General features: G+C 36.0%; 1 protein-coding gene across 2 annotated transcripts in view; it reads right to left on the bottom strand.

The window, feature by feature from the left end:
• LOC142619767 (uncharacterized) overlaps nucleotides 1–13082 on the bottom strand; it is a 36877-nt gene that overhangs the window by 6305 nt on the left and 17490 nt on the right. Inside the window, exons 2-9 of one of the 2 annotated variants that reach the window (XM_075793042.1) lie at nucleotides 3894–4003; nucleotides 3690–3792; nucleotides 2886–2954; nucleotides 2592–2708; nucleotides 2415–2488; nucleotides 1627–1729; nucleotides 1044–1086; nucleotides 537–599 (exon numbers count right to left, since the gene is read on the bottom strand). In XM_075793042.1, coding sequence (XP_075649157.1) covers nucleotides 537–599; nucleotides 1044–1086; nucleotides 1627–1729; nucleotides 2415–2488; nucleotides 2592–2708; nucleotides 2886–2954; nucleotides 3690–3792; nucleotides 3894–3957 — 636 coding nt within the window. In that variant the 5' untranslated portion in view covers nucleotides 3958–4003. Of the gene's footprint in view, nucleotides 1–536; nucleotides 600–1043; nucleotides 1087–1626; nucleotides 1730–2414; nucleotides 2489–2591; nucleotides 2709–2885; nucleotides 2955–3689; nucleotides 3793–3893; nucleotides 4080–13082 lie in introns of those variants that run through there. The other variant, XM_075793041.1, reaches the window with a different exon arrangement.

The following is a 13082-nucleotide window of genomic DNA, read 5'->3' as shown; positions in this document are numbered from 1 at the left end:
TGAATCCTTGTTATAAGATGAGGCAATCAAATAGGTGAGATTTTTATTTGGTGGGGGGGGGGGGGGGGGAGTGGGGAGAGGGAAGACAAAAGAGAGAAGAAATTAGCCAGAAACTTGAAATGAAAAAACTACCTTATCCCTAATCAGTTGCCTAGGAACATGCATGACTCAATGTTGCTTGGAAAAATATTTGGCGACCTCAGAAGTCTAAACAAGATAGAAAAAAAAAAATACTAATTAAGGAAAAAAGTTGCTAACAATTTTTTTATTGGTAACTTATGCGTGCACCCAGTTGGTTTTGAACTCACAACCTCACTCTCCCCCTAGCATTTGAAAGCCGAGGAGGTGCTAGTTGAGCTAAAGCACATTGGCTGTTAATAACTTATTCTATTTCTCAGTTGTGTTTGCTTCAATTGGTCCTTTCGCATGCATGTAAATAGTTTCATCTCTTAACCAATGAAGTTATTCGTCTCACAAATCAAAGGAGCACAAGTGTCTTATAAACTTAAGAATACTTGGAAAACAATTGAACATACATGCTCTTTGGATCTGATCCACCTTAGCACCAAGCTCTTTAATTTGCCAGTTCTCAATAAATGCTGCAAGAGAATAATATTAGAGGCAGATAAAGTGACAACATATGTCAAGCAATTATGTTAGCACTAGCAGATGTGCATGGATGCACATGTGTACGCACTCTCAGAGTCAATTAGATCCAATTCTTATGCCACCAGCAATATACCTTATAACCTAGTCTGTAAGACAGTTTATAGCCCCTCCATGCAGAAAAAAATGTGTTAGTAAAAATTTATTTTTAAATATGGTGAGTGCAGGAATTTTATTTTTATTGGAAAAGAGAATGCAGTTTTAAGAGAAGCAAAATAGAACCCAATCTTTTATTATTGTTTTCATTAATCAAAGAAGGGATCCAAAACATGCATATAATCCAAAACCAAATGAAACAGGGCACTAAAACATATTTAGATACTAAAGACCAACTCATCAAGTAACTGACATCTTCTACTATGAAATGAATAACATACACAAGTTTCTGCAGTGCAAAGTATATGTTGAAGTCTCAGACATCTGCACAAAGAAACAAACATCATGTAACAACCTAAACAATCCTTATAACTCAAAAAATCAACAAAGAAAGAATAACAGATGTTTATTTTAATTAATCTAAGCACTAAAAAATTTTATTAAAAGGAGAGACCACATGTACACTTGGATGTATAGAAAAAGGCTCCCCAAAAATTTTATAAGCAATATTTAGCCAATCTATAAAATCTAAAGGAGAAGAAACATGGATGCAGCCAAAACCAAGCATCCATTTATACCATGATCTAAGAATTAAAGACTTAAGCTTAGAAAAACATTAATGATATAAAAACTTTAGAGACTTCATTTTAGCACATTTGGAAATAACCTAGATGATGCAAAGTGTAGACTAAATCGTAAGTAAATTTATTAGTACAAGAAGAATAAATACAGGCAAAAGAAGTATAAAAATGCATAGGAATAGATAGCTGAAGTACTTCTGTTATATTGTAACTAGATTCCAGCAAATCATAATAGAACATTGGCATAAGCTCTCATAATGTAAAAACTAGCATAATGTGTTACCTAGCATAGCAAACAAAAGCTTGGCAATGATAAGATAACTTCAAATAATCAGAAGTTAAATGATTCTCTTGTCCATCAACCCCAATAAATTTTAATACAGCATCTGCACAGAACAAAAAATGAGGAAACAAATGTTTACAAACTTAGCAAGGTATCAATAAAAACAAAAACGAACCCCCCAAAAAAATTTATGTTGAAGTAGAAAGCTCTTGTTTTGCTATTTTTTTTTCTATGTAGAATCTTTATAACAGTCACAAAAGGAGACAATGAAAAAGAAAATGTTGTGATGTATGTGTACCCACTAAGTGCAGTTTTGAAACTTACTAATGAGATTCAAAAGCTCAATTCTACAATGGAATCAGGGGGGAGTTCTTAATCATCAATTCCCCGTCCCTAGAGCTCCACAAGAGGGCATCCATGATATATTAAATAAATAAAATTTAGTTCTGGAAGAACAGCTACATCAACTTGTTTATTTATTTCATCAAATTCACTTGAATATACTTCTAACACACAAAAGACTCTTGGATTACTTTACAAGTGCAATGGAATGCGTCCAAAGTGATAAAATTAGTTTCATAATTATGATCTACACTAAGAAATAACACAGATGCATTTCTGCATGTACATGAAAGGAAGCAACTGATGATGTCGTCCAGCTATGGTGGAAAATTAAACCCAATTTTCTATTACAAGGCTCGACAAACTTTATAATTTAAGCTGGAAGCCATTTTCACTCAGAATGTTCAAATACTGCTGAAAGATAATTATAGCATCATAATTAGTACCTGGAATTCGTATGTCACCAATACATCCATTAAAAGATGGAAGCAATGCTATCTCTGTTGCCTCATCTAGGCAACTGTTCAAGTTTGTTCAACATAACAAAAGGCCTAAATCATAAGATGAAACCATGAATATGTAACAATATGAACTTAAAAGTTTGTGTCAACAAATGGGCCTACTTTTGCAAATGCATTTCCCAATACATCTGCTGCCAATCAACTGGTTCGATCTGCTCAACAAGGTCAGGCCAACGCAATTTGTATAATGCTCTCCATTCTGTGTTAAAATTCCAATGTCTGTGAAATAAAAAAATAAAAAGTTCCAATCAGTGGGCATTTGTACTGTTCTACATATCATCCCTAAATTGAGTAAAAACTCCACAGAATGTATGAATGAGTATGTCATTAAAGAAAATAAAAAAACTCAATTGTTCTTATCAAAATAAATAAATAAAACACTCAATTGTTCCAAACCTTCCACGTTTTCTTCCATTTCTAAAGCAATCATCAGTAAACTCCTGGTAATTACGGTCTTCAAATGGCCTGTTCAAACAAGAAATTGGATAACAATTCCAGAGTAAAAAGAAAGGGTCAATGAAAGGTGAGTAATTAGTAATGGTAGGAGAGATGTGAATTAACTACACTACATCAACAAAGGTGCCTGGTATCCTACTCCTGAAGTCTCATACACTCTCATGAATGTTGTCCCAAGGACCTCGGATTTGATCTCACCCAAAAATGGTTATAAACAGAAGTGCAACTAGCCCCATATAATTACAACCATTAAATTTTTATAATTGTAGAGGTCGGGCCTCGTTGTGATGTCAAGTGTCTTTTACCAAAAGCGACAAAGTGTGAGTTTGAGTTCACGAATTAGCCTCTCAAAAAAAAAAAAAAAATGGAGATAAGGTTGCCTACCAATTAACCCTCTAAGAAAACACAAAGCTTCGTGCACTGGGTATATTAAATGTAAAAATCATCACAGTTTATAACTACACACACCCACCATTGCTTTTGATCATGAGTCACACTGATTTTAGCCTTTCTTTAATGTTCGCAAAAAAACCCAAATCCTACAGTAAGAAAAAAGAACAACACTGAATTCAAGTGCAAGGAAAAAAAATTTCTTCACTCATTTCTGATAAATTCTATTCTTTGATTGTTCAAAAGAGAAACCCAGAAATAAAAATCCAAACCCAACAACAGTGAACAAAACACATTAATAAAAAAAAAAAAAAAAAGTGTTGGTGAGAAAGTAGGAGAATCGAGTGAGCATACGCTTGTGTTTGCAAGTTTTGTAAGGCCAATGGGGGCAACCTTAAAACTAAGGCATCAAATAACTCGTGTGGAAGCTCGAAGACAACCGGTACAAGATCATCCCCTGAAAGTTTGAAACAACATAGACAACAAAATCAAACTAAAAAAACAATGATATTAAAGCATGATAATGAATTAATAAAAGTAAAAGAAATAAATTAATACCATGGATGAGTTCTTTCTTGAGTGAATGAATACATAAGGATATCAAAGATGGAACCTCTCTCATTCTTTGGTAAAAAAAAAAAAGGTTTTTGTTTAGGTTTTGGTTTTGGACAACACTCACGCTCGGACACAGCAACACACGAAAATGAAAGACAAAATATCAAGAGGCATCGACGCCGTTTTTCTTAGTTATTGCATTTATTGCACCACTCGACAAATTTTTTTATTTTATTTTTATGGGGAGGTTCAATGATTCAATCCTTAAGCCATAATTAAGGAAGAGCATTGCTAGCAGATTTCTTAGATTTTTTTTTTCTTTCTATTTTATGGATAAAAACCTATTTTTCTAATTTAGTTAGCTACTTTTTCTTTTCACCTTCCTTATTCTATGTTAAATATCTTGTAGATTGTAGATATTTGTGTCTTGTAGATATTTGTTATAAGCATAGAATATCTTGTAGATATTAGTTTTAGTGGTTCTGTGTTGTATTTTGTATATAGTAGTACTAAGCTACAGTAGCATAGTGTTGTATATATTAGTACGGGTGTAGTTTATAAAATATTTTTAGTTAGTTTGTCATCTGCCATTTGTCATGGTTGTATTGGTTGTAATAGTTGACTTTCAGTGTTCTGTTTCTGGTATATAAGGAAGCAGAGTCAGATATTTATAATATATAGAAATCATTCTCTCAAGCTCCGTAATGTTTATTCACTCTCTCTTTCTCTCTGCATGTCTGTCATTTCCTCCATTGATGAACCTTTAAGCTTGCATCTTGATTTCAACATGGTATCAGAGCTAAACTAGTTCAGGGAATCGCTCAAGTCTGGTATTCTCTGATTCTTCCTAGTTCAATTTTCATCTTTCCGTTCTTTCTTGGTGCTTCTTTCAGATCAATTAGAATATTTTTTTTTTCTTCATTGTGTTTCTAATTGATTCTTGCACTAAGTTCATCTTCTTCTAGGTTTTGTCTTCTTTAGCATATTGAAACCTAGATTTCTTTCTTTGTTATTGGACATTGTTTTCTTTCCAATTTTAGGGCTTCAATTCCCAATTTGTGGTGTGTTCATCAAGATTGTAAATTGAATCTTGATCTGGTTTTCTTCAATCTTAGGGTTTCAATTCACACTTTGCAATTCTCTGTTGTGATTTCATCAAGGTTGTATATTGAATCTTGATTTGATTTGGTTCTTGTTCTTAAAGAACACTCTGGAGAGTTAATTTTGGTTTTCTTTGCCTTTGTTAATTCTAGTTTGGGAATCTGTATCTTCATCATTGCTCTAAGTATGACTGAAAGCACAACTAGTGCAATGGCTCGTACTGCTCAACCTTGGGAAAATTCTTCCAGTCCATATTTCCTATCTAGTGGTGATAATCCTGGTGTTTCATTGGTAGTTCAACCTCTTACTGAGGAGAATTATAACACTTGGAGTAGGGCAATCCTCATCTCTTTGGATGCCAAGACTAAATTAGGATTTATTGATGGCTCTATTCTTAAACCTCAATCTGTTGATCATCCCTATTACACAGCCTGGTGTAAATGCAACAGCACTGTCTTGGCTTGGCTGTTTAATTATGTTTCTAAGGATTTACAACCAAGTATAGTGTATTTCAATACTGTCAGAGATGTGTGGATTGACTTGCAGCACAGATATGGGCAGGGCAATGGGCTTAGAATCTTTGAGTTGAGAAAAGAAATCAGTTCTTTGACTCAAGAAGACTTCACCATCAATGCATACTACACCAAATTTAAGGGTCTTTGGGATGAATTTACCAATTATATGACTTGTACCTGTGGACTTCAAGTAGAGGATTGTACTATGTCTTTCTTAATGGGGTTGAATAAGACTTATGCAGCTGTCAGAAGTCAGATTCTTCTTATGGATCCTATACATTCCTCGAGTAAAGTTTTCTCTCTTTTACTTCAAGATGAGAAGCAAAGAAAAGTTGGTTCTGGTAAGAAGGCTATGCTTGAGACAGCAGCTGCATTGGCAGCATTGGAATCCAAGTCTGGTAGTTTTGCCAAGAATTTCAATAAGTCAAAGGCTGGTGGCAGACCTCAATGCACTCACTGTGGTGTCATGGGACATGTAGTTGATAAGTGTTACAAGCTACATGGTTATCCTCCTGGGTACAAGTTCAAGAACAAGTCTCACACCTTTGCAAGCAATCTGGTTGCAACTAAGGATAGTTCCAATGAACCTATCTCCCTCACTAGAGCTGAGTATCAACAGTTGGTTGGTTTGCTGAATTCACAGTGTCATTTTGGTACTTAAGCCCCACCAGAAGCAAGTTTGACCACTACTCACCAGGTTGCTAGCATCATAACTCAGCCTCCTCTTGGTTCTCAGCTTCCATTTGGTTCTCAAGGTCAAGAGCTGTCAGGTATCTGGTTCTATCCATCCTTTGAGTATTCAGTTTTTTCTTCAAGTGTTAATACTTCACATATAGGCTCCACTGATTGGATTCTTGATAGTGGAGCTACTGACCACATGGTTCACTCTCTTCATTTTTTTAAGTCCATTACATTTTCTGTTCAGATTTCTGTTAGATTACCCAATGGTGATATGGTCAAGGTGACTCATATAGGCACTGTTCAACTTTCTGCCTCCTTAATCTTAGAGAATGTTCTTTGCATTCCTAGTTTTTCGTTCAATCTTATTTCTATTAGCAAACTGACCCAGAATCCTTCTTGTTGCTGTATCTTTCTTTCCAATTATTGTTTTCTCCAGGACTTACAGCATTGGAAGATGATTGGGTTGGGTAAAAAGCAAGGAGGTCTTTACACACTGCAGTGCACTCCACAGGTCATTCTACCAAGTTCTGTTTCTGAGGCTTTGTCAATGTTGTCATCTTGTTTTCATGTCAAAAATGTTAATTCTTGTAGTCTTGATTCTTCTGATAGTGCTTTTAGGCTATGGCACTATAGATTAGGTCATCCATCTGCACAAAGATTGACTTTGTTAAATAATATTGTACCTGAAATCAATTCTTGCAATAAAAATACGCCTTTTGATTGTCACATTTGTCATTTAGCTAAACAGCACAGATTGCCTTTTACTCATTCTTCCAGCACTTCTTTATCTTGCTTTGATTTGATTCATGCTGACATTTGGGGACCATATTCCACTCCTTCCCTGAATGGATCAAGGTATTTTCTTACCTTGGTTGATGATCATAGCAGGTGTACTTGGGTATATTTGTTGAAGCATAAGTCTGATGCTTCTGCCTCGATTCAATCCTTCTTTCACATGATTTTAACACAATTTAATGTTCCTATCAAAGTGCTTAGGTCAGATAATGGACCTGAATTTGCCCTTTCTTCTTTTTATGCTTCTAAGGGTATAATTCATCAATTGTCATGTGTTGAAACACCACAGCAAAATGCTGTGGTTGAAAGAAAACATAGGCATCTTTTAAATGTTGCTAGAGCCTTAAGATTTCAAGCTAATTTACCTTTGAAGTTTTGGGGAGATTGTGTTTTGACAGCAACATATCTCATTAATAGGCTTCCTAGTCCATTGTTACAAAATCTTACTCCTTATGAGAAACTCTTGGGTCATCCACTTACCTATAGTCATCTTAAATCCTTTGGTTGTTTGTGCTATGCTTCAACCTTAACTAGACATAGAACAAAATTTGATCCTAGAGCTAAGGCATGCATTTTCATTGGTTATCCTTTTGGTACCAAGGGTTATAAATTGTATGATTTGGCTTCTAAGATTGTTTTCTTGTTTAGGGATGTTATTTTTCAGGAGTTCATTTTTCCTTTCAAACATTGGACCTCTAAATCTATCATAGCCCCTACTCCCAATTCTTCTCTTATTTTTCCACCTCAGAATTCTGTTTCAGATCCTATTCCTTCTGTTTCTGCAGAATTTTCTTTTCCTTTCTCTTTTGTTGAACCTGCTGTTCCTCCAGATGAATTTCCTGACCTTGTGCATTCTGATTCAGCTCCTTTTCCATCTATTCTTGCTCTTTCTGATCCTACTGACCTTCTTGATCCTATTTCTTCTCCTGTACCTGAGTTCCCAATTGTTAGAAGATCTTCTTGGCCTCATAAACCTCCTTCATATCTTCATGAATATCACTGTAATCTTGCTTCTGCTCATGTATTGGCCACAACTTCTTTACCTCAATCTCATGATTCTTCTGTTTCTAACAGTCCAGGTATTCTTTACCCTCTATCTTCTACTCTTTCATATAATAGATTGTCTACTTCACATAAGGCTTTTGCCATTGCTTTAACTGTTGCCAAGGAACCTACTTCTTATGCTCAAGCCTTGCCTGATCCTTTGTGGCAAGCTGCCATGAAGGCTGAGATTGATGCTCTTCAATCTAACAACACTTGGGTTATGACCAAACTTCCTCCTGGCAAGGTTCCCATTGGCTGCAAGTGGGTCTACAAAATTAAACTCAAGGCAGATGGGTCTGTTGAGAGGTACAAAGCACGATTGGTTGCAAAGGGGTTCACTCAAGCTGAGGGTATTGATTATTATGAGACTTTCTCTCCTGTGGTGAAGTTTGTCACTGTTAGAACATTATTGGCTCTTACTGCTGTTTATGGTTGGCATCTTTCTCAATTGGATGTCAACAATGCCTTCCTTCATGGGGATTTAGATGAGGAAGTGTACATGGTTCCTTCACCTGGATTTGGCAGCAAGGGGGAGGTGTGTAAACTCACAAAGTCTCTTTATGGTCTCAAGCAAGCTAGTAGACAGTGGTTTGCTAAGTTGTCTGCTACTATCATTGCTGATGGTTTTATCCAATCTAAATCTGACTACTCTGTCTTCACCAAGGTCCACAAAGGTTCAATCATCATTTTGTTAGTGTATGTTGATGATATTCTTATAGCTAGCAATAATGTGGATGCTGTTAACACCTTCAAACTTTTTCTAGACAACAAGTTCGAGCTAAAAGATCTTGGCACTTTGAAATATTTCTAGACAACAAGTTGCTAGAACTGAGAAGGGTATTAGTTTATGTCAAAGGAAATTTACCTTGGAGCTATTGTCTGATACAGGTTTGCTAGCTAGCAAGCCTACTAATATGCCAATGGAGCAATCTGCCAAATTCAGTAGCTCAATGGGTGAGGATGTTCCTGATCCTTCTTTGTATAGAAGGTTGATAGGTAAATTACTCTATTTGACACTCACTAGACTAGACATATGCTACTCAGTACACAAACTTAGTCAGTTCATGAGCTCTCCCAAGGTGCCTCACTTGCAAGCAGCCTATAGAATTCTTAAGTACCTAAAGAAGACACCAGGTCAGGGTTTGTTTCGTTTTGCAAGCTCAGAATTGAAGCTTAAGGCCTACTGTAATGCTGATTGGAAAGCATGTCCAAGTTTATATCAGGCTTTTGTGTCTTTCTTGGTGAGTCTTTGATCTCCTGGAAGTGTAAAAAGCAACCGGTTGTATCAAGATCTTCAGCAGAATCTGAGTACAGATCAATGGCTACAATCACAAGTGAAGTTGTTTAGCTGATAGCTTTACTCAAGACCTTTGGACTAGAGCACAATCTGCAGCTTCTCTTTACTATAATAGCAAGGCAACTGTATTACTGCCAATCCAGTTTTCCACGAAAGAACAAAGCATATAAAAATGGACTATAACTTCATCCAAGATAAGATTCAAGATGGTGTGATCAAGACCATCCATGTACCTACTAGACACCAAATTGCAAATTTCTTCACTAAGGCACTCGGGCATAAACAATTTCATTACTTGTTATCCAAGATGACCTTAGTCATCTTGAGGGGAGTGTTAAATATCTTGTAGATTGTAGATATTTGTGTCTTGTAGATATTTGTTATAAGCATAGAATATCTTGTAGATATTAGTTTTAGTGGTTCTGTGTTGTATTTAGTATATAGTAGTACTAAGCTACAGTAGCATAGTGTTGTATATATTAGTACGGGTGTAGTTTGCAGAATATTTTTAGTTAGTTTGTCATCTGCCATTTGTCATGGTTGTAATAGTTGACTTTCAGTGTTCTGTTTCTGGTATATAAGGAAGCAGAGTCAGATATTTATAATATATAGAAATCATTCTCTCAAGCTCCGTAATGTTCATTCACTCTCTCTTTCTCTCTGCATGTCTGTCATTTCCTCCATTGATGAACCTTTGAGCTTGCATCTTGATTTCAACATTCTAAATTCTATTTTATTTTTTTTATTCCTCTCACTTTTCAAACACACTTTTACTTTTATCATAATTATTTAGACACAAAAAAAAATAAACAAAGATTTAAAAACCCATCTTGAAAGATAGATGAATAAGTTGATGTGAGTAGGTTTTTTGGTGCATTTTTTGTTTTGGTTGCACATACTCACCAGTCACCATTCATCATATTTTAAGATAATTTGCTACCAGTACTCGGCAATGGCCCAAGGGCCCTTATATAACAAATTATATTATATCTAGTTGTCTTATTGTGTAAGATAAAAAATTTTAAGAACCTTCTTTCGGCCAATTAAACAAATTTTATGAAAAAAAGTTATTTAAAAAAAAAACCTATCCTCTTTTGAATGTTATGCATTCTATTAGTATGCAATTTTAAGATAGTAACAATATTTACTCTCCCAAACACACCCAAGGTGCATAGATCTTTCCTTTCTCTCTCTATCCAAATTTTAAAAAAAATTTAATGTTTTTCAAAAAAAAATAAAAATTCATCATTAAAATCTAAAGTTCAAACCTGAAATCCAACACTGGCAAAAGAGAGTGCCTATCCCAAGCATAATATTTATTTTGATATTGACGGTTTAGATTTCTTTTTAGAATTTCTTCAAAAAAAGATTTCTTCTTAGAATTAAAAGTTTTAAAAGAAATTTTGCAAATAATGCAATACTCCAACTAATGTACTAAATTATAAAAAAGGCTAGATTTTTTTTTTCATAATAGATGAATCACTTATAAAATATTATTAACAATATATGTTATAGTTAAATTTGCAAAAAAAAAAAAAAAAATTCAAATTCAAAATTAAAATTGATAAAATCCTATTTAAGATTGACTATGTCACAAGAAAAATTACGTAATTAACCATATTACCAATTAAAAAGGTAATGTTTGTGAGCTTGAATACAAAAACATAATTAGTTGGATCCTAAAAGGTAAGAAAATATATTTTTTTAAAAGAAAACATTATTCAATTAATATTTTTTTTTGACAGTGAAGATAGAATTTTATTAATAAAAAAAACAGGGGAAACCCCAGAGTAGCTTACAATTTTCTTGGTCCACTTATAACAACTAAGGAGATTACACAACATAAAAACACTAAAGCCCTTTCACGTTGGGTGATTCTGTCCGGCAAGGTGCTGAGTCAGACGTTGGTAGTCTTGTAGCAGGGTCATGGCACCGTGGAGTATGTCTCCATGTTGGGATTGCTTCTCAAAACAGAATTGGTTTCTAGCGTTCCAAATGGACCAAGCAACCATTGCCCATACCTCCATTTCCTTACCCGTGAGCTTGTTTTCCATTTGTCTAGCAAGGGAGTGGAAATCCTGTACTACCGCTGAGCTTTTCTGTAGTTTTCCTTTAACCAGTGCCCAAACATTGGTGGCTAACAGACACTCCCATAATGCATGACAGACCGATTCTTCTGCCTGGCCACAGATTACACAGCGAGGGTTAATAGGGAGTCTTCGTCGCGCAATGTTAGCTCGAGTAGGAAGAACGTCTGAACATGCTCTCCATAGGAAGTTTCACACCTTCGGTGGTACACGCAATCTCCATAATTTGTTCCACAACCTCTTGTCCTCATGCGCTCTGGAGTGCTCAACCACTCCTCCTTGGTTCAAGCGAAGGGCAACAAGGTAGGCCGACCTGACTGTGAAGCAGTGGGCTTTGTTTTCCTTCCAAGAAATTCTGTCCTGTGTCTGGAGGTCATCGAGTCTAAGGCTAAGAATATCCTCTTGTGTGGACTGCGTGAACGTGGCTTGTAACCAGTGGCCTATCCCACTGATTGGTGTGTTTGTCAATAAGGTCCCCTACCTTCATTAATGTGTCAGCCTCTGGTTTGAATATTGGTGGACGTGGCAGCCACTTTTGGTTGTTAATGGTGATGCTTTGCCCATTCCCAATTTGCTAGTGTGATCCCTCTATGATGAGCTCTCTTGCGGCAATCACTCTACACTACACAAATGATGGATTTGGACCCAACTCAGCCTCCAAGAATGAACACCGGGGAAAATATCTAGCTTTATATACTCTATAAAATAGAGATTGTGTACCTGTGACCAAATGCCACGCCTGCTTGGCTAACATAGCTAGATTGGAAACGTGAATATTTCGAAAGCCCATTCCTCCCTTATTCTTTGGGGTACACAATTTATTCCAGTTTATCCAATGTATCTTTTTCTCATTGCGGGTTCGGCCCCACCAATACTAAGCCAACATCGTCTTTATCAACACCTCCCTTCCTGCTATAGAAATTATTTTTTCCTTCCACCCCATCACCCTTTTTGTCATCCGTTCCTGTAGATCTTTAAATATTTACCCCTTAGATTTTCCCCCAACCACAGGGAGGCCAAGGTATTTTTCACAATTTGTCATGACTTGTGCACCGAACAAATTCTGAATTTCCTCCTTAACTCTTGGGGTAGTGTTCTTGCCGAAGAAAATTGTAGTTTTTTGTTTGTTGATTGCTTGTCCTAAGGCCTCCTCATATTGTGTAAGGATGTCAAGGAGCTATTGGCATTCGCCTCTCTTAGCCTTAACAACAGGCTATCATCTGCAAAGAAGAGGTGGGAGATACGAATGCCGCCTCGGCAACTTTGGATACCCTTTAATTTATTGGTAATCATTGCCTTCCTGATCATAGAAGATAGCCCCTCAGCACGAAATAAGAAGAGGTAAGGGGATAAAGGGTCACCTTGCTTTATTCCATGGGTTGATTTTATGAGGCCTCTTGGTTCTTCATTGATGAGTATGGAGAAGGAGGTTGTACTCAAGGTTTCCATAGCCAAATTCACCCAATGATTAGGTAGTCCCATCTTGAGCATAATCCATCGGAGAAAACTCCATTCGACTTTATCTTACGCCTTGCTTATATCAAGCTTTATCGCCATGTGACATGTTTTTCCTTTTCTCCGGTCGCGCATTCGATAAAGCATTTCAAATGCAATTGTAGTATTATCTATGATAAGTTTATCAAGAATAAAAGCACTTTGGGTGTTAGATATA

This window comes from Castanea sativa, chromosome 12 (assembly GCF_040712315.1).
Source record: "Castanea sativa cultivar Marrone di Chiusa Pesio chromosome 12, ASM4071231v1".
NCBI classification, from domain to species: domain Eukaryota; kingdom Viridiplantae; phylum Streptophyta; class Magnoliopsida; order Fagales; family Fagaceae; genus Castanea; species Castanea sativa.
The sequence above is the reverse complement of the archived record's forward strand: the minus strand, read 5'-3'. Positions and strand labels throughout refer to the sequence as shown.